General features: G+C 45.9%; 1 protein-coding gene across 2 annotated transcripts in view; it reads right to left on the bottom strand.

Moving 5' to 3' along the window:
* Positions 1-24,453, bottom strand: part of GLIS1 (GLIS family zinc finger 1) — a 217,904-nt gene extending 193,451 nt beyond the window's left edge. Inside the window, exons 1-2 of one of the 2 annotated variants that reach the window (XM_045857836.1) lie at positions 24,394-24,453; positions 17,563-17,857 (exon numbers count right to left, since the gene is read on the bottom strand). In XM_045857836.1, the coding sequence (XP_045713792.1) occupies positions 17,563-17,815 (253 nt within the window). In that variant the 5' untranslated portion in view covers positions 17,816-17,857; positions 24,394-24,453. Of the gene's footprint in view, positions 1-17,562; positions 17,858-18,833; positions 18,909-24,393 lie in introns of those variants that run through there. The other variant, XM_045857825.1, reaches the window with a different exon arrangement.
* Between the last annotated feature and the right edge of the window lie 1,593 nt (positions 24,454-26,046).

The following is a 26,046-nucleotide window of genomic DNA, read 5'->3' as shown; positions in this document are numbered from 1 at the left end:
AACATCCAGACTATTCTAGAAAATAAAGGGAGGGGGACCAAGAATCTATGCAAAGATCAGGAATCAGCATGGCACTGAACTTCAAAGCAGCAATGAGGGAAGCTCAAAGACAATGGAACAATATTCTTAAAATTATTTACAAGATCAGCTCTGAAGCCAGACAGCCTGAGTTCAAATCCTGCCCTGCCAATTACTAGCTGTGTGACTACGGCCAAGTTACTTAACCTCCCTGGGTCTCCATTTCCTCACCTGCAAAACGAACACAGGAATAGTCTCTACCACCCACTGCAATGCACTGTGTGGAGGCATGAACCCATGTAAAGCACTCAGAACTGTGTCTGGCCCATGGTAATAAGCACTTGAAGATTAGTTCTAATTATTAAAATTCCCCAGCCAAAGTATACATCAGCAATTAGACACTTTTCAGACAAACATCCCTACTTAACTTTCTTACAAAGTCATAGGAAAACGTGCTCCAGCAAATTACAGGGTTAAACCAAGAAAAAGGGAAATACAATGCAGAGGACACGTGCCTTTCTTTTTGCGGAGCCAGCACCTGAACATCTTCTTTCAAACAAGAAAACATACTCACCTTATAAGGCACCGCCCCCCAACTCCACACCAACACACACATGCAGGCTGAAAACACACACAGAGGTGGAAGAAGGTCAGGTCCTCACACTTTTGGTCTTTGCACATGATCACCCTATCATGACCGCCTTATAAACAGCACTACTCCCCAACACCACCTCTCCCCACAGTGTGCACCACCCTTGTAAACTAACCGACTTGTTTGATAGCTGTGCCTTCCTCCTCTAGAACATAAGCTTCATGAGCACAGGAACTGTGGCCTTTTTGCTTGTTCTCTTGGCCTCTAGCAGAGTGCCCAGCTCACAGCAAGTGCTCAATGAAACGTTCCTGAACAAAGGAACTACATGGTTTCCAGCTTCCGGCCTTGGCTCTGCCTGTTAAAAGCATCCACCCAGAACACGACTCCAGGAGTGGGGCTCAAATCCATCTGCACAGGTGAGACAGAGAAGCCGACGGCAGGCCGTAGTGACCAGGGATGTGGCTCCGTTGACAGTGTCTGGCACCAACTGTCACCATGCGTTTTCACCACACAGCCCTGTGGCAGGATTTGACGTAAAGTTCTAGGCTATGTAGCTTCCAAGCCTGGTTCTGTTACTAGGAAACTCTGAGAGCCATTCAGCATCCTTGTAATAATATCTCTTTTCCACTTAAATCAGCCAGAGTAAGTGATACACATATGAGCCAGGAAATGGGGAAATCTACACAAGTCCGCATCAAAAAGAAATCTCCAAAGGTCGGCTGTGTGGGAGAAATGTCTCCTCCTGGTTTGGGATGCAGGAGACACAGAACTAAGATAACCTGAGGCATTTGAGCATTTAGAGAACTGAAAACAGGCAGTTGTCAAAACTTATGGGATATTTAGGAGAAAATGGTAATAGCTACATAAATATAAAATTATGTACATTTTAAAAGAGGCCATATTTAGTCCCAGGAAAGCAAAAGGTTGTACCTCCTATAGTGCATGACTTGATTCAACCTCCTGTTTCAATCGTAATCACTATGCTGAAAAAGTGGACTCCAGAGGGTGCTATAGAAACAATTTATCATCACCCCACTCCCATCCCACTGGCTCTGTCCTTCTTAAAACCCAGTCTGCAGACTTGCTGCCCTGTGAAGTCTATGGCAGTTCCTTTAACTCTTTGGCTCACTCTTAGATCATAAAACATCTTCCAGACAGTTTTCATCTCGAGAACAGTCTCAGTTTAATAATTAAGATGTCCCATCCAGATTAACAATCTCAACTCCAAACGTCAATTGCAGTCATGTCTCTCCCATCCCCCAGCTCCAGCCTGCCTCAGGCTGGGGACCCTGGGCAGGGCAGAAGGGGAATGTCTCCAGTCCCCTTACTCTGTCAACCGGAGTGGCAGGAAGGAGCTCCCTTGCCAGGTACCACGGCAGCTCTCTGGACTCAGATGTCAAGCCCACTTCAGGTTCCTGGGAGAGATCCCTGCCCCCTATTATCAGGCACCCCCCATCCCGCTGCATCCCATGGGATACCTCCAATCTTTTTTACACCTGCCTGGCAGGAAGCCCTCCTGGGCAGGGTGGGGAACTCTGAAAACAGCTGCCAGGCGGGCCCACTGGGACACAGGCCTCTTCCTCATCACTGTGCCACAGTGCACCTGCCTCTCTGCATTCTGCCACGGGCGGGGGCTCCAGCCACAGCTTTCAGCTCTGACTCCTGCAGCATCAGGGACTGTGCCCAGCTCTCCAGGTGGGCCTCTCAGGGCCGCTCTCACTTGAGTGAAGAGAAGGCACTACTGGTGGGGCAGAACCCCCAGCTTGTTCACAGCCCTCTCTTTTGTCTCTTCCATCTCAACCCTTGTACGCCCTCAAAATGTATGCTGGGTAAAGATCTCAAAAACAGACATTAGCTTAGGCACCTATGATCCTACTTTAGAAGGCCCCATCCAATGCCTATTGTCAATACCCACTGTCTTGGGGCCCAGCCAAGAGAGCAAATCCCCATAGTGGAATCCTGTTACACACAGTCTGGCCAGTGCACTGGCCTAAGCAAAGACTTGTGCTGCAGCCAGAGCAGGAAGGAGGGGAGCAGCAGCAGTGTCAGTGGAATAAGAACTGGGGTGCAGGTAGGGTCTGTCCTAACAAGGAGCCAGTACACAGGGAGTGCAGCTGGCCCAGAAACAGCAGCACAGGTCTTGCTCAGAGCCCACGCAGCACGGCGGGTAAGGCTTCACCGCCACCAGCAAGTCACTTGCCTCCTCTGGTCTGTTTCCTCATCTGCAAGCCGGGGGTAACAGTAACTCATTTGTAAAGTTGTTGGAGGATTACAGGAACTGTGTTTATGATGTGCTTGGAGCATGACTAGACCATGGTTAAGTACCATGTTTAGCTATTATTGTTTTTATTTTTGTAACTGAGACTGATGGGAGAACAGTGCTAGAAAAAGACAACGCTATGGCGTGAAGGCAGGGCCCCCACGCTGCAGAAGCCCAGGACCGACGGGGCAGAGCTGTGCGCCCTGGAGGAGGGCATCCCAGGAGCTCTGGCTGAAGGTGGCTGCCTTCAGTGCGACAGTGGAGGAGTGACTCTCTTTAAAGTATTATAGCACAGGTGATTTAAAAACCATGTTTGGCATTATTTTGTTAAAAATAAGAATTTATTTTTAGAATGTTAATGAAACAAGCTGCCTGAAATAGTAACAAGAGAAAAAACACAAGACTTGGTGAATGACAAAAAAAAAGCAATAAAAGAAATGACAAATGAAAAATTACTGCATAAAATTTTTTTGTTTTTGTTTCAAAATCATCATTAGAAACTTGTTTAAACAGAAGATTCATAAAAATATTAGCAACAAATATGATGAACAGAGCATTAATATTCCTTACTTAATTGAACACTTTAAAAGATGTAAACTTTTAATTTTGTAAGTAAAATATTCAGACCCCAAGATAAATGCCAGTGTGCAGAAGAGGAGCCATGGACTCTGCACCAGCGCACACCCTGCACCCGCATGCGTCCAACTACACTAATTCAGAGACATAAAGTGACACAACCAGATGTCACTTGCACCTCCGAATTAGGAAGTTATTTTAGAACACTGGTGAAGATGCAGAAAAGTAAATCCTCTAAGACTGCCTGCCGCTGTGAAAATTTGTGTAGCCTTCTAAAGAGCAATTTGATAATGTGTCAAATGTTACTACCCTTTAGCCCAGTAATTATCATTTCTGGAAATCTACCCTAAGAAATAATCAGAGATGCAAATAAAGATTACTACGTAAAGAGAGTCACTGCAGCATTATCAATACTACGGGAAAGGCTGAAAAATCCTAAGCATTATGCACGTACAAGTTATTTACATATATGCTTGTTTATGTGAGCATAAACAATCCCTGAGAGGCCAGAAAACCTCCCAGCTGGTATGTCTGTGTGCCTGCTCCCTCAACTGGATGCTCCCCAAGGCAGAGGCCAGGCCTGGGTTACACTGACTTCTCCAGCGACTAGCACACATAGAACCTAGCATAGGATAGGTCTCCAGGAAATGTTTACTGAACAAGTGAATAAACTAAGGAATGATATTCTAGACTAGCCTAGAATATCATTCTTTAATTTGGCTAGACTAGTTCAACCAAACTTTCTATGGTGAAAAAAAAAATGTTTTGTATTTGCTCTGTCCAATATGGTAGCCACTGGGCCACATGCTAGTATGACTGAGGGGCCAAAATTCTTAATTAATTAATTAATTAATTGCATTGTGAATTAATTAATTATAATTAATTTAAATGTAAATAGCTGTAAGTTCTTCCATAAGACTGTGTACATCACAGGGAGATCATAGTATTACACAAGAGGATCAATTTAAAAAAAGAAATGATCCAGTGCCTTGAAGGCCCCAACATGATCACTGCAGGATACTAAAAATGAGGAGGAAGAGGAATCCCCCTCCCCACTCTACCTGCCCCCCCACACTTGGCCAGTATCACTCAATGGGAATTTACCTGCCTCCTGAATCCCTAGCAAATAGCTCTGAGGTATTCTGAGTGCATAAGCAATCACAGGCATGGAGAGAATGAAAGTTTGGGGGAAAAGGAAAGAGAGGAGTGTGAGGTTGGGACAGGAGAGACTCGGAAGGTTTTGCACAAGGCAAGCTCTTGGCCTGTATTGCCAGAGACAAGGAGAGAGGGCATCCCCTCTGAGAGGGAAACTTAGGCAGCAGGAACGAGCTGGCAACAGGTACAAGAGAAGGGCTGGCTGACCCAAGTGGCTCTACTGCCCGTGTCCTGCAGAGGGCTGCTCTACACACCTGAGTTCCCACGGTCCCAGCGGCCCAGCAGTCAGCCCTTCTCCCGAGACCTCACTGATTCTCTCACTATCCTCTCAAGGGAAGCTAGCTAGCAGACATTTCCATTTTATAAGCCGGCCAACCAAGGCTCAGTGAGATTGTCTGAGGTCACGAGGCTTTAACTGGCTGGAGCCTAGGCATCTGCTTTGGATAGTGAGCCAGGTGGTAAGGTGCTGAAGCTGCACAGAGGGGGGCAAGGACCAGCCAGGCTGGGAACACTCTCCCAGCATCCGCCTGCCCTCCAGACTGCAAGCTCTGTGCAGATGAGGGCTCTGCTGTCAACCCATGTCGGTGTCCCAGGGTCCGGCCCAGTACCTGGGACGCGGCAGCCATTCAGTACATATGCATGAATAAACCAAGCAACAACCACACCAGGGGCGGCCCTGCCCATTTTCAGATGTTTTCCCACACCTCACCCTGTATACTCCTGACAACTGGCAAGCAGAGACCGTCCTCACCACTTTACAAGCGGGAAAATGAGGCTCAGAAGTACAGGGCCACTCTGGGTTGCTGTCCTGCAAATCTGCTTGGGGAACTCACCCAGGAAGCACACCTTGCCTGGAGAGGGACAGATTGATTCCATGGGGACCCCACGTTCATTCTGTTCTCTGGGCCCCATCCCCTCCGCCAGTCAGAGATTCATTCATCACAGACCCTGCTCCGAAGAGCCCACAGTCTCGTTGGGGAGGAACGCACGGAGCTGAGCATCTCTAATACTGGCTGCTCAGTGAGAGAAAAGGGACAAAGAGCAGGGAGAAGACAAAGACAAAGGACGGAAATGGTAACTTCTTGACTATGAGGAATGGATAAGATTGGACTGCAGGCAGCAGAAGTGCAGAGGACCTGAGGGAAGGCCCATAGGGGAGATGGGAAAGGGCAGGCTCTTGGAGGCAGACAGGCCTGCAGCGCCCACCTATCAGCTCTAGAACCGTGGGTGGGTTATTTAACCTCTCCGGGCCTCAGCTTTTCTCATCTGTAAAATGAGGCTGATGATACTCCCCCTCATACACACACAGAGTAAAATAGGAAGAATTAAACAGCGTGACAGGGTATCTACACTCAGCGAGGTCCAACAAATGGAAGTCACTGTGGCACCACAGAGGGCCACCCATATGGGGAAGCGGGAAGCTGAACGAAAACGGCATCATACACTGGGAGATACAATCGAGATAATTCAGCTGGATATTAAAGTCGGAAGGCAAGTCCCAACACAATAAACCAGGGATTGGAGGGGGAGGTCTGTGCCACAAACAACCCCTCCTGCTGGACACCAGGGCCATCACAGGCAGAGTGAGGGCCCTGGACTGACCCCAGGGCCAGGACGTGCCAGACTGCTGTACTGAGGCAGCCCACACCCTCCTCGGCAAGGGACACAGCTCCTAACCTTCCCCTAGCCCTAAGCCAAGATGCCAGCCAGTCAAATTTGTGTCCTCCAGAGCTGGGATTAGAACCTCAGTCTCTCTGACTCCAAAATATTTATTCTTTTAATTAGACCAAGAAAAGAATAAGTCAGAGTAAGAGAACAGGGCACTACAGTGGAGAGGCAAAATAGCATCAGATGAAGTCAGGCCTACAGACCCAGCTGCAGCTCTGCACGCAGTAAGACCAGTAACAGCAGTTCACCTTTGTCACACACCTACTACATGCTGGCCCCCGAGCTAGGTGCTCTACAGACTCCTCCTCCTGCTCCCCACAGCAACCCTATGAGATAGCAATTATCTCCATTTCATGCATTTCCTGCAATGAGGTAAACAGGGCTCAGAGTTCAATGAACTTGCCCAAGGCCCAACAAGCGGTGTAATTAGGATCTGAAATCAGTTCTGACTCCAAAAGCCCTGTGGCCACATTTGCACAAGTACCGTGGCCTCTCTGAACCTTAGTCTTCCCATCTGTTGAAAAGGAGATTGGATGAACAATTGTGATTTGGGTGGAGCTTTGAGTTTACAAAGCTCAAATCACAATAGTGCCTGAAGAGGAAACAGGAGGCCAATACTATCCCCACCAGGGGCTCTGTCCAAGCCTGTCCTAGAGTGGGGGTCCAGACTGTGTACCTCAATCTCCCCCGCCAGGAGGGCTGCTGAGAGCTGGCTACTGGCTCTCAGTTCCAATACTTGATCCAAGGTTCTTCATGTTAGAGAAGTCTGTGTCAGATGTGTTATAACCATGAATACCTGCTCTTTAAACCACAAAATGAGACACATTTTACAGCGCCTGAGACTGCCTAGGAGAGAGGGCAGGTATGCAGTTACGCTAGGACAGCCATCAGGCCCCCAGTTCCACCTGGCCTGGTCTGGCAGCTCGGAAGGTTGGCAACCAAGAATGGTCCCTGATCACTGAAGCCAACTCTTCCCAGGAGGGGAGGGGAACAGAGAGGAGAGGAAGGGAAGCCCAAATAGGTGAGAAGACTTGTCCACAGTCACCTTGCAAGCAAGCTTCAGACCTCATCTGTGAAGAGCCCCAAGGTGATGCTGGAAAGAAAATAAGACTGTGTCTGCATGTGAGAACTCACTGCGCATTTGCTGGAGTCTTGTGTATGCTGAGAGCTTGCTGTGTGTTCAACCTCGTGGAAAAAAGAACATAAAACTCAGCTCCTCCTTTGCAGGCTGTATGTTCCTTAACATCTACTCTGAGCCAGGCCTTGTACTGGGCACATGGAGCGCAGGTAGAATGAGACTCTGTCCCTGTCCTCAAGGACACTTAAGTAAATAGAACATCACAGAGAGTGACCAGTGCTACGACGGAAGGAAGGATATGGGCTGTGGGTTCCAGAGCTCCAGCAAAACCTGGCCTAGGAAGAAAGAGAAGGCGTCTGGGAGGAGGTGGCACTTGAGCTGGGTCTTAAAGAATAAGTAGGAGTCTGGTGGCAAGGAAGGCCAGGAAGACCCCTCCAAGGGCTCTGTTTACCGACCATTTACAGGGTAGCAAGAACAATCACAAAAACCCCAACGTTAACTGAGCATTTTATCAAGTGCCAGTCTCTGTATCTAAGCACATATATGTACATGTATTAACTCATTTCATTCTCACAACAGCCTTTGGAGATCATTACTATTATTGCCCCCATTTTACAGATAGGGACATCGAGACCCAGAGAGCTCAATTATTTGCCCAAGATCCCCAAGTTAGTACCGGGAGCCAGAATTTGAACCTAGTGGCCTGGTTCTACACCCACAGCCTCAGTGAGCATCCGCTATACGTCTGACATGTGTCCTTTGTGCCAGACCTGATACTGGGCGCAAGGGTGCAAATGTTTGAACATTCACTATTTTCCAGCTTGTTCTAAAAATGATTTAAGGAGGCATGGAGATGAACAAAAAGAAGCTCACAGAATATAAGCACAGAAGGAGAAGTAAAGAGAAAATTCCAGGTCTGGAGCTGCATAAGGAAAAGTCCGATGCGGCCTGGAACAAGCCAAGCAGGCACAGGCTGGAGCGCGGGACAGCCCTGACTGCCAGATAAAACGGCTCAGGTTTGCGCCATTGGCCGAGGGGGTGCCACTCTACAAGCCAAGCTGCAGTTCAGGGGAGAGCATTAAAGCATGCACCGAGACTGTCTGTGGGACAAACCCATGTCTCTACAGATGGGTGAGTAGTTGATAAAATACAAATCTATTTCCAAGTGCTCTTAAAACTAGTAACCTTATTATGCTAAAAACATAAGTGCTATGATGTAAACAAGGGAAATATTTCTGCCCTTGCATTTAGAAAACTCGTATACCCCTGCATCAGGGATGGGAAGTAACAGAGAGAGGAATTCCTAGGATTTAAGGTCTGCTGCTCTCCACCCACCCCTATACCCGCCCTCTCCAAGCCCCTGGGTCTGCTGGAAATGGACGATCTGAAGGCCCAAAGAGGAGCCGGCCCTGGCGAGAAGCTCCAGTGCAGAGCTATTCTCACAAAGAGCGCTACATAAGTACAAATGACTGATCAATCATTTGGCCTCAGCGTGGGATTTGGTTAGAATTAAAGCCATCTGGCTGGGGGGCGGTGGGGGCTGGCAGGGGTGATGGGGGAGGAGACAAGCAGGCGGGAAAATGACCCACTCCCTCCCTCAAAAAGCATTGTTAAAATATAACGGGGGAAAACAGTCAAGTCTCTGCTGTTATTTTGGCCTAAGCCACTTAATCCTTCAGCACATAAAGCAACTTATTTTATGACCTTTTCCCTTTAAAAAGTAAATCAGAAGACACTGCCTTGAATTCAGATATCTCTGAAACACACTACTCATCCCTCCCAGAGAAATATCTTGTTTCATAAACCTTCGAGATACTTGAAACGGCAGATCATTAAATGCCTAGCTTTAGGCATCTGACATTCCAGAGAATTAATATTTAAACTTATTATGCGGGAAAAAAGAATTGAGTTTGGTTGAAGCATAAAATATTTAATAGTGTTCTCCAAATTAGAAACCCTATTTTGTTTCACACTGGAAATGCCAATGTTATTACCTGGGCTTTGCACTCAAATAAGATAAAATGCGCAGGCGGTCTGGAGATTAAATACACAATTACAGCCGATTTCTCCAGAGAGAAGGGGAGTGAGACAGGTTTGGGGAGTGGAAGCGATTGAGTTTCATTTTTACGATATACTTAAACTTATATTATCATTCTCTGCCTGGAGGGTTGGACTTGAGAGCGCTGAAGCTACTTAACCACTGAAAACTGTGTCAAGATCGATGAATCCACGGAGGCCTGTCCACGGGCGCGGGAGGCCGTCTACGTCTTGAAACGGGCCTGCTGCCGGGCAGAGCCCTGTAACGCTCTCTACTCGCTAGGACAAAGGTATTAAGTGGTTTGGGATAAAAATTAAGCTTCATTTGACACAGTGGAACCTGGCAGCCTTTGCCGGCACGTGTAATTTATTTACAGGGTTGGAAAGTCGGCAAAATACATCATCAGCTCTTACACAAACGTCTACTAGGTATTAAATACCCAAGCCTCAGAGAAGTAATTCATATAGTCCAGCAACATTCCAAAATAAACCCAATCTCCAGCCCTCCGGAGAGCTTAAAACAGCAAAAGGGATCTGTATTTTTTTAAGTCGGGTTTATAATACTCCCTGGTTTCTTGCTAAAGCCTTATTTTCCATCAGACCTGTTATTTAAAAACAAAAGTAACAATATCTGAAAGAGTAATCTTGTTGTTAAAAAGACACAAATAGGAAGAGGCTGGGCCAGATCGCAACCAAGGGACATCCTGATATTTCTTCCTACTGTCTCTTTCAGCCCCAGCCTACACACCCAAAGGCAGAGAAGCCTTGGGCAATCAAGACTCCTACAATTTCACCTTCAGGACATGTGTGATTTCTTAAGATTGTCCACACATACACACCTGCCCTTATGCAAGACCACAAACACAAACCAGCAAGGAGGCCTTTTCCTTCCAAAGGGGGTCATTTATTCATTCATCACTAGATGCAAAACACCCATTTCCCGCAAACTCTCAAGTTCACTCTGATCTCCGGCCTACTCTCCCTCCCAACCTCTTCTTCATCCTACCAAGGTTTTAACACAAAATTATTACTTAATAGATTTCAAACAACCATGCCCAGCGAAGCATGCAGATCTACGTGCCAGGTGTGCTGGGGATCATGAGAAATTCTCTCCAAACAGACATCTTCAGAAGCAGTGGAAGGGAGACTGCCATCAGTGGCTGGGCCAGGAACCTCCACAAACTACATGAAAGCCTCAAACAGGGACTAGAATCCACCTTAACCGATGGGGTGTGTATGTCACAGCTTCTGAGAAGAGGTGCTTCTAGGGGGCCCCTCCATAGCCTCAGAGAGTACTTGCCTGAGAACCCCATGTCACAACTGGGACCCACTGTCCTTCCGCATTTCTGTAGTAGGGCAGTGGGGAGAGCCCTAACAGAGGTAGAGAGTCTCCCCCAAGTGTCACACCTAGGCCTGTAAGCTGAAACTCAGGAAGTGCTGCGTCGAAGAATGGCTATCTGGTCCAGCCTGCGGCCTTCTCCTGCCTTTCCCCCCATCATTTCAGGGCACACTCAACCACCACAGAGACTTCTTGCTACTCCTGCATTTTAAAGGCTATCCTTAACAGCACTGTGCTCTAGGGGGAAGTACCAACTTTGCTGTCAGAGAGAGCTGGGTTCAAATTCCAGGCTCTACTACTTAACTGCCTGTACCATGGGTGGCTACAAAGTAAATAGAAGCTCCTTCTATCTAGGACAAATCACTTAACCTTTCCAAGCCTCAGTTCCCCCATCTGTAAAATTACCGTTAGGACTTCTGCCCTCACAGGGTTGTTGTTATTCAATGCAATCAGTTATAACGTACCTGGCCTGGCACAGAGCAGGTACTCAGTAAGGGTTAGCTGACTTCCCTTTTTCTGTTCCTTCTGTGGTCAGCCTCAGGAGTCAAGAGTTCCAAGGACCGGTCAAGTCTGTAACCTGGCCTGAGGCAAAGGTAGCCTCTGCCCATGCCCCAGGTCCCTATCAATCTTCCCAGCCCAGTTCCTGTGGAATCCTGGAGCATCAGGGCAGGAAGGCACTCTGGATCATCCCCTCGAACTGCTTCCCATTTTACAGATGCAGAAACCAAGGTTCAAAGTAAAGGGCATGGCCCACATGCACTGAGGCTGTACAATGGCACATGTGTTTGCTCCAGCCAGGCTCAACCATAACCACCAAATAAATTCAGGCCGTACAGGAAATGCATTATTCAGTTAGCAGGCTGAAGGTCTCCTCTCTGTGCATCTGACTCAAATGCTGACTTTGAAAACAAGGCTCATAATGCTAACACAATCCACCTCAACCCGCCAGAAACCTTCTGAAGGAATAACCCTTTGGAGCTTAGTGGGAGAAGCAGGGAGAGGGAGAAAAAAACAGATGCTTTAGGTGACTTTAAACTATAAGACCATTGGGTTAGGTTGTATTCTCTCCACCCTCACCCCATCCCAAGCCTCTGTCTTCTTTCAGTTTCTTATAAATAAAGTTTGGGGAGACCAAAACAGCCACAAAATACACCCCCCCCCCCATTTTTTTGTCGTTTGTTTTTGGTTTGGTGGGGTGGTTGGGGGTGTTTTTGGTGGTTTGTGTGTTCGGAACTTTTTTTTATTTGTTTGTTTGTTTTGTTTTGCTGCTTTTCTTACTCAGTAACTCCACTATCAGTCCTGGACTTTGCTTCGAATGCTGAAAGCATTTTTTTTCTCATTGTAAACTATTAATTTGGGCAGCAGCTGTTGATAAACAAGAAGTCTGTTTTTAAACTGCTAGAATCATTAGCACAGGGAAGGCGAGCAACACGAATGTTTCAGAGTGTGCTCTTTTTCCTGGCCCTGGTACCACAGCTGTGCTCTCTGCATAAGGCCGTTGGATTTTTCAAAGCCCATTGCAGAGTTTGTTTCATTTCTTCTCCCTCTTGCACTAAGTTTCTTTGTTTCTTTAAACACAAAAATAAACTACCCCCTACCAAAGGAAAAAAACACAACTTTCTAGGTCCGAACTAACGAACTAATGGTAACTAAAATCTGTATTAGGAAAAATAATTAGCAAGCCACACACTATAATTTAACTTTGAATATAATGACATATATAAGGTGAAATGGTTGAAAGACCACCATATGGGCCTCAATACAGGGAATTATTTTCCAAGAAAATGGAGAGAAAGAAGGGAAATTACCCTCTCTACTTAAAAGCCACAGCTAGCAAGAGTCACTGGTGAACTTACAAATAAAGTTGGTATTTATTTGCTTGTTGTTTTTTTTCCTCTAATCTTACCCAAAAAGGGATGGCAAATCCTATTTCAAACTTTAGTTTCTCCCCTTTTCTCGGATGCTGGCCAAACTCCACAAAATAAAACCAAAGAAAATGATGATAATTATGCAACATTCAGAACAAAGAACATAAGAATATATTTTTTTAAATGATTCATTGTGCACTTATGCCTGTAATGGGATTTTAACGCACTGTAAAAATAAGTGCGCTGGCTCACTTAGCTTCTCACGCAAATGTAACGCAGGGAGATGAATGACTCAAAGATGGGGCGGGTTTTCGTTTTTTTCAGGAGAAGTGTGAGGAGAAACCACGAAGTATAAAGAAACGTATGTTTCTTAATCACAGACAGAGCGACACGGTCTATCAATATGATTCTGCAGCTAAGAGGGTTCTGAGACCTCAGAAACAACTGAACCCAAGTGAAGTTAGGATCACATAGGACAGTCCCTTTCCCATTTCGCACACCAAGTCTCAGCTTCTAGAGTGGGGACAGCAAGATGAGGAGAGAAATTGTAGCCAAACAAGATTCTTAGGGCATCTTTGGGAATTACATTTCCACCATTTGCCTATAAAAGATGTGTCTGAGATGTAACTCTTAACGACTGTCGGCGTAGCATGTTGCTATCTCACATGCGTACACACACATACATGTTTCGCTTTGTCTCGCTGAGCCTGACATTTGGCCAGCAGGTTTTTCTCCCCCTTATTTGAAATCTCAAGCACTGAGAAAAAATTTGGATCTGATTATTTCCGGATCACAGGACCAGCACTTTAAAATGGATGAAATGCAAGCAAATTGCCCACCAGAGCCGGAGGGGGTAAATGCTTTCAAAATAACTCATACCTTTCTGTTCCGGGTGTGCTAGCCCCTCCGAGCCTTCCCCAGAACATCGCCGTGGCTTCTGATTCAGACGAAGAAGCTCTACCGAGTAACGCTACCAAACCAGCACGTCCGCTCGCCACCAGCAGCCCCTGAGGTCCATGCACACACCTACAATTGTTTCCCTTTTTTGTTTTCCTTCAAAAACATGTGTGTTCTAGCTTTTTTTTTTTAAGTTGCAAAGTTGACTCCTTTTTGACATTTACAGCCATGTAGTGACAGCTGGTTACTAATGGCAGAGTTCACATTTGTCATATCATCAGCTGCCGTTTTATTACAAGGACATGTCCTGTCTCTGCACAGTGAAAAGGGCCCAGCGAGTCTCTGAATTAAAAAGTGCGTTTACTATCTGGTTTGGTCTGAGAACAGCAACTCTAGACAAACAGAATCATCTGGTAAACTAAGATGTTTCCTAATGATGGCATAGATACAACTTACCAATTTGCAAAGATTCAAGACAGGAAAAAATACCAAAAGCAAAAATATTCTAAATTCTCTGGGAATGACCAGGAGGCCCTGGTGAACACCAGCTCTCGGCCGACAACACACACGTAGAAGGTACAAGCTGTCGAACCAAAAACGCATATTGGAAATAGGCAACCTTGAAAACTGCCACTTACTGCCTATAGCTTTGAGCACGTCCTTGAACCTTAAAGTCTTCATCCATAAAATGGGAATTGCAGCAATGAGAGCCAGTATTTGCCCAGCTCTCTACAGCCTGAGAAGCGCTCCCACATCTGCTCCCCCAAAACAGCCCACGAGGTAGGCAGAGCACAGCTGACTTGAGGGCAGACGAGACAGTGTGTGGGAACACACACTGAACATTGTAAAGCTCTACGCACGGGAAACAAGAGTCATCAGGCCATCACCACAAAGCCGACCGCCTCCGTAAAGCCCAGATGTTTACCTTCTTTCCTTGTCAGGACTTCCAAAAGCAGAGTGTCGGGTGTTTAATAGTAAAAAAGAAAAAAACAGCATCTGGTAATTTGGTCTTTCCAGCTGTTTGGAATCTGGATAAACGGGACTCTGCCATAAACAGATCGTGATTCTTACTGTAAATGATGATAATGTTAGTCCATGACGCTGCACCATCCCCAGTGCCTCCTGACTCCAGATCTGGAAACACAGAGAACCTCAACATTTATGGACAAACTGCCAGCATTCAAGACCTTGCTCCCTTCCTCGGCTTGGGGTCTGCCATGGGCAGAAGGCAGATCATCTGAAACCTGATTCCAGACCAAGCAATACTGTCTTCTCTCCGCTCACTGGGCAGCGGTGGCCACAAAAGACCTGAAGCTTGGCTCCTCTTGGCTTCCCCGGGCTAGCACACCAATTAGTGCTCTTCCCATTCAGCATTTTAAAAATCAAACCATTCTCCCTTTTCGCCCTATCCCCTTTATCTCAAGTACCACTGACTCTAGCATGGTGCCCTGCATGAATTACTTTAAAAAAAAAAAAAAAACCTTCTACCTTTCTAATAAAGTGTTCTTACAACCATTATTTCATTTACCCTGGGAGGTAAACATTATTATCTCTCATGAAAATAAAAAAACAGAAGTTGACCCGATGCACCAAGGTTGTGGGTTTGATCCCTGGTCAGGGCACATACAAGAATCAACCAATGAATGCATCAATAAGTGGCACAACAAATTGATGTTTCTTTCTCCCTCCATTCCTCTCTCACTCTCTCTAAAATCAATAAATAAAAAAAAATCTTAAAGAGATTGAGAACATTTAACACATTACAAGAACAAATCCCCCAAATAATCAGGCGCTGAGGCAGGCCTTCTACACTGTATCACTAATGCTCTCCTCAGTCTCTGAAAGTAAATCTCCCCGGCAGATTTATAAATGAGGAAACTAAGGCTCAGAGAGTGAAATGACTTCCTCCAAGGTCCCACAGATCATCCGTGGCAGGGTCTAACAACTTCTAGCACAGTCAATAAATATTTTTCAATTGGTATTTCTATCTGTCTGTTTCCAATAAGCCTCAGATTTGAAGCTAAACACCAAATATTCAAAGGGTTATATGGTCTGGGGAATATTTTGGTGGGAATAAGGGCAATAGCAAGATGCCGTTTCCTTACGGCACTCGAACCAAAGCTCTGGTTTTCTCTCAGGCCACTCATGAGGAAGAAGTTGCCCAGACCGACAGAGACCGGGTCAGAAACCTCTAGAAACCTCTGCAAGCCCAAGTCCACGAGCAATGGGTTGGCTAGAAAACCTGACCCAGACCGACTGGGTAGCCTTTTACATACGAGACACTTCTCCACCCTCAGGCCTCAGTTTCTTCATCTTTCAAATGGGTGTGATAAATCCTACCCCACCAGCCTGGCCGAATGCTCTAAAGAAAACCATTTAGAAGCCTCTTAGAAAAATCGTAACCAGAAAGATCATCTTCTGGTACAACGAAAGAGGTTCCTCCTCCCAACTCTTTATCCTCTCTGTCCTTTCCAAATACAATTCTAACTTAAAGATATATCTTAGACACTGGGGGAAAGTGTGTGGATAAAAATAATTGGGGTTTGGAGGAATGGAAGTGGAAGATCGTACACTAAGCATCTAGATGAAAGGTCCCTAACCACAGCTTGGAACAAAGGCTATGTTTGACAGGCATTCACTAGGTCTGTGGAGACTCCATCTTCAGAGGACGACTACGATTTTTTTTTAAACCCAAAACATTGCAAGAGCATATCTGCGTAAGGGAGGACCGTGTATGAAGAGGGCAAGCCTGGGAGCTGAGAGCAGCAAGCATTCATTGCTCACGTCTGGCTGCACAGCATTCCCGTCTCTCTCTCAGAGTACAAGAGAGCCTCCTCATATGTGTGATCCAGCAATAATACTCTAAAGGTGGTTTTCTATATCTTTCCTCTAAAATATGATCTCTGTGTCTTGGGAAAGAGACTGACATTTAAAACAATAAGAAATAGCACCCTCCTACAAAGTCAGGTGTTTTCATTAAAAGGGGGGAAAAAAACCTTTACATTTATTTTATCCTGCCAGTCCCTGAATTGGGAAGTTGGGTATTTTTTACCCAGAAGGAGCTCTCTAAAAGTAAGCTGCCTACCCCTTCTAAGTGTTGGAGCTGATGCTAAAGGCGTGATAAAACAAGCTGCTTTTGTCTTCCTTGAGAAGCCTCTGGAAATAGAACCAAGAGGCCTCAAACGCCAAAATAATGAAAGCCCAAAGCCTTGGTTTTTTTCTCCCAGAGGGGAAACAGGGTGGGTGGGGAGCGGGGACACAATGCCTGAACAATTTCCCCAATTTCTAGTTAATTATCTGTCAGCATGAAACTTATAAATAATGGCTCAATAATAATTAACTGTGATGAAAACATGTTCAGGAGAACCCTGCCATCATCGCTGACTTGGAGCCCCTCAACCGTACTGAGGCCTGTACCTTCCGCCCACTGCCTCACTGGGCAGAGGAAGAGTATTCCAAAGGAGCTTTCTACCAAAGACTGTGCTTCTGAAACTTCAAGTACAGAAAAGCAGTTCTTCAAGTCAGAACTTGACTCAGGCTATATCATAGATTAATAAAATTTTCCATCAGGAATCCAGAAATCATCTGGTATAATTAATTCCTTTCTCGACAGATGGGGAAACTGAGCTCCCAAGAGGGGAAGGGTCTTGCTGAAGACCCTTCTGGTTTTTGTTATTTAGGGAAATTGGAGCACTTCAAAAAATGCCTTTACCCAGCTCAGAGAGGCAGACACTCCAGTGGCTGGCTACTCAACCCAATAATAAGATTTTGACAAATTTCACACAACTTTTATCAGAAACAAAATAAGCAAAATTATATAATCTGACCTTTCTAGATACACTTCCCCAAAATAGGCTTACTGAGTTTAAATTAGACGTTTCCTAAACAGGCATCGCTTTAGAATGACAAGCTAGTTCCAAACAAATGAAGAGAAACTGACGACCTCGGAGAAAGTTCCACCAAGGTCTCAGGCGGATTCCTACACAGGCAGAGGTGGCGACGCCAGGCAACCAAATCTCTCGGCACTCATCTGTCCACATTCGCTGCCCCGCACGTTGGCAGGGCCAGACTTACCCTTTCCCGCGGCAGCCTTGGACGGACCATAGTCTCTGGGGCTCCGGGGCCGGAGGAGGTCGTGAGCTCGAGGGGGTGGCACCGGCCGGGGCAGCAGGTCACGGCGATCCACATCCCCGCAGCCACCACCGCTCACAGTGACCCGAAAGGCCATATGCGCGCCGAGGCCTGCGGGCCCACGGCCGGGACCAGGAGCACCGGGAGCCTCCTTCGGCCTCTTGTCTGAGTGCGCTTCGGCCACCTCGCAGTGCATGGCGTTGGAGTGGGGCGCACAGGTAGGGGTCACGTCGGGCTCCTGGGGAGAGAAGACAGCACAGAGCATTAGAATGGGAGGAGCAGCTCCTTTCTCGTCCTGGGGCCGAGGTCTGGGCAGATCACCACCACCCCTTGGTTTATTCCTCCCTGTAAAATGGGCTAGCTCGACACACTTCGCCTAACCTGACAAACCCACCTGATCCTACACAGGAGCGGCTCGCACTTTCCTCCCTGGCAAGCAGAGCGTCCCAACGGGCAGCCGCCACAGATTATTCCCCGAAGCCCCTACACCTCACACCAAATACGCCCCCACAGAGGCCAGCCCTCCTAAGACAACTGGGGAAACAGAGGCCTGGAGAAGGGAGAGCGCCTGTGTGGCACCTGGTGAGACTGGCCGACGGCAAGGAGGATTCCTAGGGCAGGGCTCTGGCCCCAGGGCTTTCCGCGACCAGGCTGTGCGCAGGGAACGCGTACTGCGCACTCACGGGTCCCAGGTGCAGACCCTCCGATATTCACCTACCACCACCCAAGACTGGGAAATCCCAAAGTTGGGTATCCGAATGGGAGTCCGAGGATGGGAGCTCACTCCCGTGAGGCAAACCCATCACAGGCACACCGAGATTCTCACACTCCTACGCGCAGCCGAGAACTGAGCCCCCTCGCTCTCACAAACTCGCACAAAGTCAGTAGCGCCCATGCACGCACACCACACACCCCTGCAACTGCACATTCGGTGACACAACTATCACACAAACTACTCTCTCATTCATCCTCTCAGACACTGAGCAACACTAGCAGCCACACTGTCTCACACTCCACACACGCGCTCTGGGTCTCCCTCCACAGAGCCTCCTGGATCGAGGGCCCGGGAACCCCCAAACTCTCCTTTCCCCTTTGGTGCTACCCGCGCCACCCCCAAAGCTCTTCAGATTTGAGTGTAGCTGGGACAGCAGCCGCCGGATCTCTGGCCCAGGCGTTTGCCCCCTCCCCGCGTCACCGGTTGCGCCTCCTCTCACCTAGCACCAGCCACAGCAGCTCGTGGGGATCACGGCTCGCCGCGCCTCTACTGGCGCCGCAACCCCCGCAGCCGCAGCAGCCGCAGCAGCAGCACAGCGTCCTGCGGGGCGGCACCCGGGGGTGGGGGGGGGCGGGACTAAGGTCTGCCCGACAGCCATTATGGCCACTGTCTCATTGAGGCTGCCCCGCTGAGACCAATCGTGCCTCGAGGGCGGGGTCTCTTTGCTTGGGAGGGGCCTGGGCGGGGCTCTGCAGAGCGTTTGACAGGCCTTAGCAACCAGAGCCCAACTCTGCCCGCCGCCCTGCCGCCAGAGAGTGGGCCAGGCCAGTGGGGCGGCGCCACTGGTGACAGAGTCTACGCTGTCGTTGGGACTGGCCTGGCCTGGGCGGTGGAGAAAGCATCAGGTGAACCTGCTCAGCCCGGTTGTGCCTCCGTCTTTCCCAGTGGCTGGGGCAGGACCCTTCTGTCGCCAGTTTTCTTCTCAAATGGGAAGGTTGAAACCTAACGGGGAGGTAATAGATGTAAAAGCTCTTTAAAAGTTTTCTTGCAAAACCCAGCCTACTCACTTAGGAGCTCGCACAGATTTCACAGCGAGTTAGAAGCAAAATTGAGACCGGAACCTAGAGCTCTTAGATCACTTCTTACGTTTCTGTTTTTGTGGTGTTTCTCACCAGAAAAAGCCCTGGGTAGAGGGTCTCAAACTCCAAGGAAAAAGGGTAAACAAGCAAAAACAGAATCCGGGATCCCGACTAGAAAATAGAATCTGCGAAACTGTCTGGGGGTGGGGCCCCAGCGCCTAGAATTTTAGCAAGGTCCTAGGAGAGGCTTACAGCCCTGGGGGTGGAGAGGCTTACAGCCCTGGGGGTTGAGACCCACTCATTTAAGTTCCCCCTGAGCCTGAAGCCCGGTTCCCCTGCATTCTGGGCTCCCCTCACAGACAGCAGTGTCTCTGTGAGCCCTGCTCAATCTGTGGAAAGAACACTGGACAAAGAACAAGGCTTCAGGGCGACTGGAAGCAGTGGCTCAGTTCCCTTCTCTGAGCCTCAGTTTCCTCCTGTGCAAAACAGGGTTGTTCATCCAGACCCAGCGTATCTGCCAAGGTTACTGGAGGATGGGGCGAGGTCTCTGAGATGGTCCCTGCATTTCATCCTGGCATGCCTCCTCTGCACTCTTTGCTAGTGACTTGGTAGGGCTCTAAGCTCCTGTCTGGCTTCACGCTCTTGGAAGGAAGGGGTCTGTCTGTTTGGCCCTGGTCTCAAATTGAAAAATATATATGGACAGGTCTCACAACACAGGATTCTGCAGAATAGTATACCTTAAACAGCATCCCCAGAGTCCTCAAAAACCAGGATTTTAGAATCACAGAATCCTAAAATCTGATTTCCTATAATTAATTAACATAGCATCTTACCTTAGAGAGCAATAATAATAGGAAGGACCTGGAGATCGAGTTAGACCCACCCCACATGCAGAAGATAGAGGGTGTGACTGGCACACAGCGGTATGACAGGTGTGGCAGAGCCGGTGCTGAAATTCAGGCCTCCAGACTCCCCGTCCAGTGCTCTTCTTCTCTACCAACCACAATTCCCCTAATAGGTACAAGATATCAATCAACCCCGTCCATACACAGGCCAAAGGCCAAGACCTGCCTGCATAGGGCATCTGAAAGACCTTGCCTCTGTTTGGGGATTTAGAGTTGGAGATGGTTGCTACTTTTATGGCAGGAGGGGAAGAAGTAGAAAGAAGCAGGTGGCTTACCAAACCACCCCCCCACATGTCACCAGGTGCTCCTCCCTCTCCCCTCCACACTTCTGAAGTTCCAGTGCTGGCTCATACACCTCAGAGCTTTGTATATGATGTTTCTTACGCTGACACTTTTCTTTCTTGCCCATCTTCATACTCCTTCCTATGAATCATTCAATGTGGCTTTAGGCAAATCATAACCTCGGCTTGGACCTCATTTTCCCTTCAAAAAATGAGAAGGTAGAAGATCATTGGCCTTTCCAATTCTACCCTTCAGTGAGCCCAGAAGCTGAGTCCTCTGCCGTTCCTTCCTTGCCATATGCTCACAGCACTGGACACAGGATTCTGAAAACATTTGCTGAATAAGTCACTTAACCAACCGGAACTGTAGGTGAAGGCCTCCGAGTTTCAAAGATGCAGCAACAGCTCATTCAGTTATTCTTTACTGGGCACCTACCCTGAGCCAGCCCCCATATCCGAGCTAGGGACATGGAGGTCCTGTCTTCCCCCAGTGAATGGTACCCAGACCTGCCCCACCAGGACCATTGGGTTTGTGAAGCCTGGCAAAGCAATGAGAAAGTTAACCTGCTCAATAAAATGAACTTCTTAAGCACTGTATATCACAGGACCCTTCAGGTATATACAGAATCCAGTGGGTATATGCATTTTGTTTTCCTAGAAGGAAACACAAGAAAGTGTTAACAGGGGTTAAGGGAATAGAGGACCTGGGGAAGCCTGCACTTTTCATTTTATACTTTTCTGAACTGTGTGTATTTTTTGACCATATATATTATCCTCCCTCCCTTTCAACAGGGGTCATTTAAGTAGTAGGATTATAAGCTATATTTTTCTTTAAACTTTTGGTATTAAAATAAAACCCATTAATATTTCAATTGTCAAGAACAAAACAAAGCAAAACAAATAAAACCCACCCCTCCCTTTAGCAGACCAGGCAATAATGTGTGCTTTTTTACATGCCATGTTCTAGCTCCAGCTGTCCTTTGCCCTCCAGTCCCACACACAGTCTAGCCTGTCTACGGGATATCTCCATCTGGATCCACCTGCAAGAGCAAACATCACGCTTTCTTCTCCGACTTTGCTCCCCATCCCAATGTCTCTACCTGGGTGAATGGCCCCAGGGTCAAGTCCCCCAGGTCAGAAATCTGAGAATCATCCAGGGCCCCTGCTCTCCCACACTCCCATATCTGATTTGCCATAAATCCACTTACTGAGAGCCCCTCTTTTATCCTCTCTACTACATTTCTTCCCAACTCTTCTTCCCACCTCCAGCCTCACCCTTTTCCCACCACCAGCCTCATCTTACTATCATTCAGTTTCCATCCTGGTCTCCCTGTGAATCTCTAAAGCATAGATCTGACTATGAATTCACTTCCCTATTTAAGCCAATGATCCCAGTAGTCATCTAAATAAACTCAAATCATTTTCTCACCCTTCCGCTTAGCTCAAGCCCAGGTTCCAAGCGACCTGGAATATTTTTTGCATCTCCTAGAAGCCAGAACATACATTTATGCCTTCAGAGCTTTGTATATGACATTTCCTGTACTAACACTTTTCCCTCTCATCCACCTTCATCCTTCCCTATGAATCATTTAATACCTAGCTCAAGTGTCGCTTTTTCACAGAAGCTTTCCCTGAATCCACTGGCCAGAATTATTTTCTTCCTACACACTCTCACAGCAATCTCTGCTTCATTCTATCTCAGAACTTCTCATACCATTTTATAACTACCTATTTAACAGTTTGTCTCTCCTTCTGGACTGACAGCTCTCAAAAAGTAGAGGCAGCTTTTTGTCTTTGTAACTTCATAACCTAGAACAGATTCTGGCACAAAGTCAGCACTAGATAAATGTTTATTGAATGCTAATTGAATTATTAAAGACTGCCAGTACTTGCTTTGCTTGCCTGAATTTCTAGCTAAGTCCCTTTTCACCCTAACATGTTCTCTCTCTGCACCATTGTGAAAATGTCAAAAATGGACATTTCTGTGTGTCTAGGGTCTTCTGTGATCTAGAGACATGAGGAAGGAGAAGAAACGGAGGTGACGAGTGTCATACTGCTTACCCTGCCCTCTTTCTTGCAGTAAGGAGAGAAATGACATTCACCAGGGAAGCTACTATGCGCTGGGTCGTATCACCTCACACTCTCTACATGTGACCTCATTTTATCCTGACATCTTGATAGGAAGAGGTCATTTCCCCCACCTTACAGGTGAGAGAATAAAAGTTCAAAATCAAGTGATTTGCTAAAGTTCTCAGTCAGGGGTACCTGCCTTCCCTAAATCTATGGCCAACTGAATTTTGGTAAGAATCCCAAGACCGCTCATTAAGGAAAGAATAATCTCTTCAGCAAATGGTGCAAAGACAACAGGATATCCATAGTTAGATGAAGTTCGACGACCCCTATCTCGTACCATATACAAAAAAAAAAACAAACCCAAAACTCAAAATGGATCAACTTTCTAAAAACAAGAGCTAACAAACCATAAACACTTAGAAGAAGGAAATACAGGGGTAATCTCTGTGACATTGGATTTGGCAACAGATTCTTGGATGTGACACCAAAACCACAAGCAACAAAAGGAAAAAACAGGACTTTGTCAAATTTAAAACTTTTGTGCAGCCCTGGTTGGTGTAGCTCAGTGGACTGAGCTCGGGCCTGCAAACCAAAGAGTTGCTGGTTCAATTCCTAGTCAGGGCACATGCCTGGGTTGTGGGCCCGGTCCCCAGTAGGGGATGTGCAAGACACAACCATATATTGATGTTTCTCTCCCTCTCTCCTTTCCTTCCCCTCTCTAAAAAATAAAAACTAAATAAAATAAAAAAAAACACTTTTGTACATCAAAAGACAAAATGAAGATAGTGAAAAGACAAGCTACAGAATGGGAGAAAATATTGCATATCATACATCTAATAAGGTCTAGTATTTGGAATATATAGAACTCTTACAACTCAACAATAAAAAGACAAACAACCCACCCAAAAAATGGGCAAGGAGCTTAAATAGACACTTCTTCAAAGAAGATACACAAATGGCCACAAGTACATGAAAAGATGCTTGAATTATTAGTCAATAGGGAACTGCAAATCAAAACCACAATGCGATATTACTTCATACACACTTGGATGGCTATAATTAAAAAACAAGACAAAAAAAACAGAAAATAACAAGTGTTGGCAAGAATGTGAAAAAAATTGGGACCCTCATATATTGCTGGTAGGAATATAAAATGGCTCAGCCACTGTGGAAAACAGCTTGATGGTTTCTCAAAACATTAAACCTAGAATTACCATATAACCCAGCAATTCTTCTCCTAGTTATACAGAACATTGCTGTGGAAATAGTCCATATGTTCACCAACGGATGAATGGATAAACAGATATTGGTGCACATATGCAATGGAATATTTTTCATCCATAAAAATGAATGAAGTACTGATACATACTATAACACGGATGAACCTCAAAAACATTATGCTGTGTGAAAGAAGCTAGGCACCGAAGTTCACATATTGTATGATTCTACTTATATGGACTTCATACGTAAAGCCATAGAGGCAGAAAGCAGACTGGAGGTTGCCAGGGGCTGGGTGGGGGGCCAATGGGGAGTATCCATTTAACGAGATAGATTTCCTACAAGAAATGTAAATTTGGGGGAAGTTAGATAGAAATGATTGTTACACAACATTTTGTGTATACTAAATGCCACTGAATTGTCTACTTTTAAATGGTTTATTTTATGTTATGTGAATTTCACTGCAATAAAAACATTTAATTAAAATTAGAAAGATTGCCTACCTGAGTCCAAAGCCTGGGCTTCCTTCACTGAACTTCAGGGCTTTCATTAAGGGAAGTCCACAGAATGACTTCTATAATGGTTGGAACTCCTATATTGTCAAACAGAGGGACATGAACAAGTCACCATCCCTGGCTCCTCAGTACTTCACCTGCCAATTAAAGATGATAGTGCCTGACCCACCAGGACTTGTGGAGACTCAATTAAAAGGTGGAAAAAGATAAAATCAACCAGATAATGAGAGGCAATGACAATGATCAATGAAATATACAACTTACTTCCACACCATTTCTAGAGTTTATCTTATAACTCAAAGATGCTCTTTTTAAAAACAAAACAAACAAGAACCCAAAGAATCCCAGTATGACATACAGGCACAAAAAGCCAGTAAAGATGTTTGAGATGAAAATTCATATATGATTAGGAAGTCCTAGCAAATATAGTAAGGAAAGAAAAAAAAACGACATGCAGATTGGAAAGGAAGTAATAAAACTCCCTATTGACAGGCAACATGGTCATGTATGACCATCTACGTGGAAAATTCCATGAAATCTACTCCTCCACAAAAGCCACTAGAACTAACCAATGAATTTATCAAGATTGCAGGATACAAGGTTAATATTTGAAAATCTATGGTAATTATATATACTAGCAATAAACCATTATAAATTTTAAATTTTTAAAATATTTTATTTATTTATTTTTAGAGAGAGGGGAAGAGAGGAAGAAAGACAGAGAAACATGAATGTGTGGTTGCCTCTTCTGCACCTCCTACTGGGGACATGGCCCGCAACCCAGGCATATGCCCTGACTGGGAATCGAACCAGTGACCCTTTGCTTCGCAGTCTGGTGCTTAGTCCACTGAGTCACACCAGCCAAGACATAAATTTTAAATTTTTAAGTTCCATTTATAACAGCATTTAAAATGATATAGTTAGATATAAATCTAAAACAATATGTGCAGAATCTATATGATGAAAATAACAAAGCCCTGATAAGAGAAATCAAAGAAGATCTAAATAAGTGAACAGGAGTATTATGCTCATGGTTTGGAAGACTGAAAATTATTAAGATGTCTACTCTTCCCAAATCAATCTATAAGTGCAACACAACTTCAATCAAATCCCAGCAGATTTTTTTTTGATAGAAACCAACAAGCTGATTCTCAAATTTATTTGGAAAGGCAAAGGAACTACAATATGCAAAAACAATATGAAAAATAAAAAGTTGGAGGATGCACTACTTGATTTTAAAACTCACTGTAAAGCACCCTGGCCAGTGTGGCTCAGCTGGTTGGAATATTGTCCCTTAACCAAAAGGTTGTAGGTTCAGTTCCCAGTTCTGGTGTGTACAATCCCTGGTCCGAGCACATATGAGAGGCAACCAATTGATGTTTCTCTCTTGCATCGATGTTTGTCTCTCTCCCTTCCTCCCTCTCTAACAGCAATAAAAAAAATGTCCTCGGGTGAGGATAAAAAAATAAATAAAATAGAAATAAAATTCACTGTAAAGCTACAGTAATCAAGACAGTGTGATATTGGTGAAAGGAAATAAACATAGATCAATGGAACAGAATGTTCCCTAATATATGGAAACCCACATAAGGCCAGTAGATTTTGTCAAAATTACCTCTATAAACAAATGGTACTAGAACA

This window comes from Phyllostomus hastatus, unplaced genomic scaffold (genome assembly GCF_019186645.2).
Source record: "Phyllostomus hastatus isolate PE091 unplaced genomic scaffold, TTU_PhHast_1.1 phas_contig_147, whole genome shotgun sequence".
NCBI classification, from domain to species: Eukaryota; Metazoa; Chordata; class Mammalia; order Chiroptera; family Phyllostomidae; genus Phyllostomus; species Phyllostomus hastatus.
This window is presented reverse-complemented; position numbering and strand designations above follow the sequence as displayed.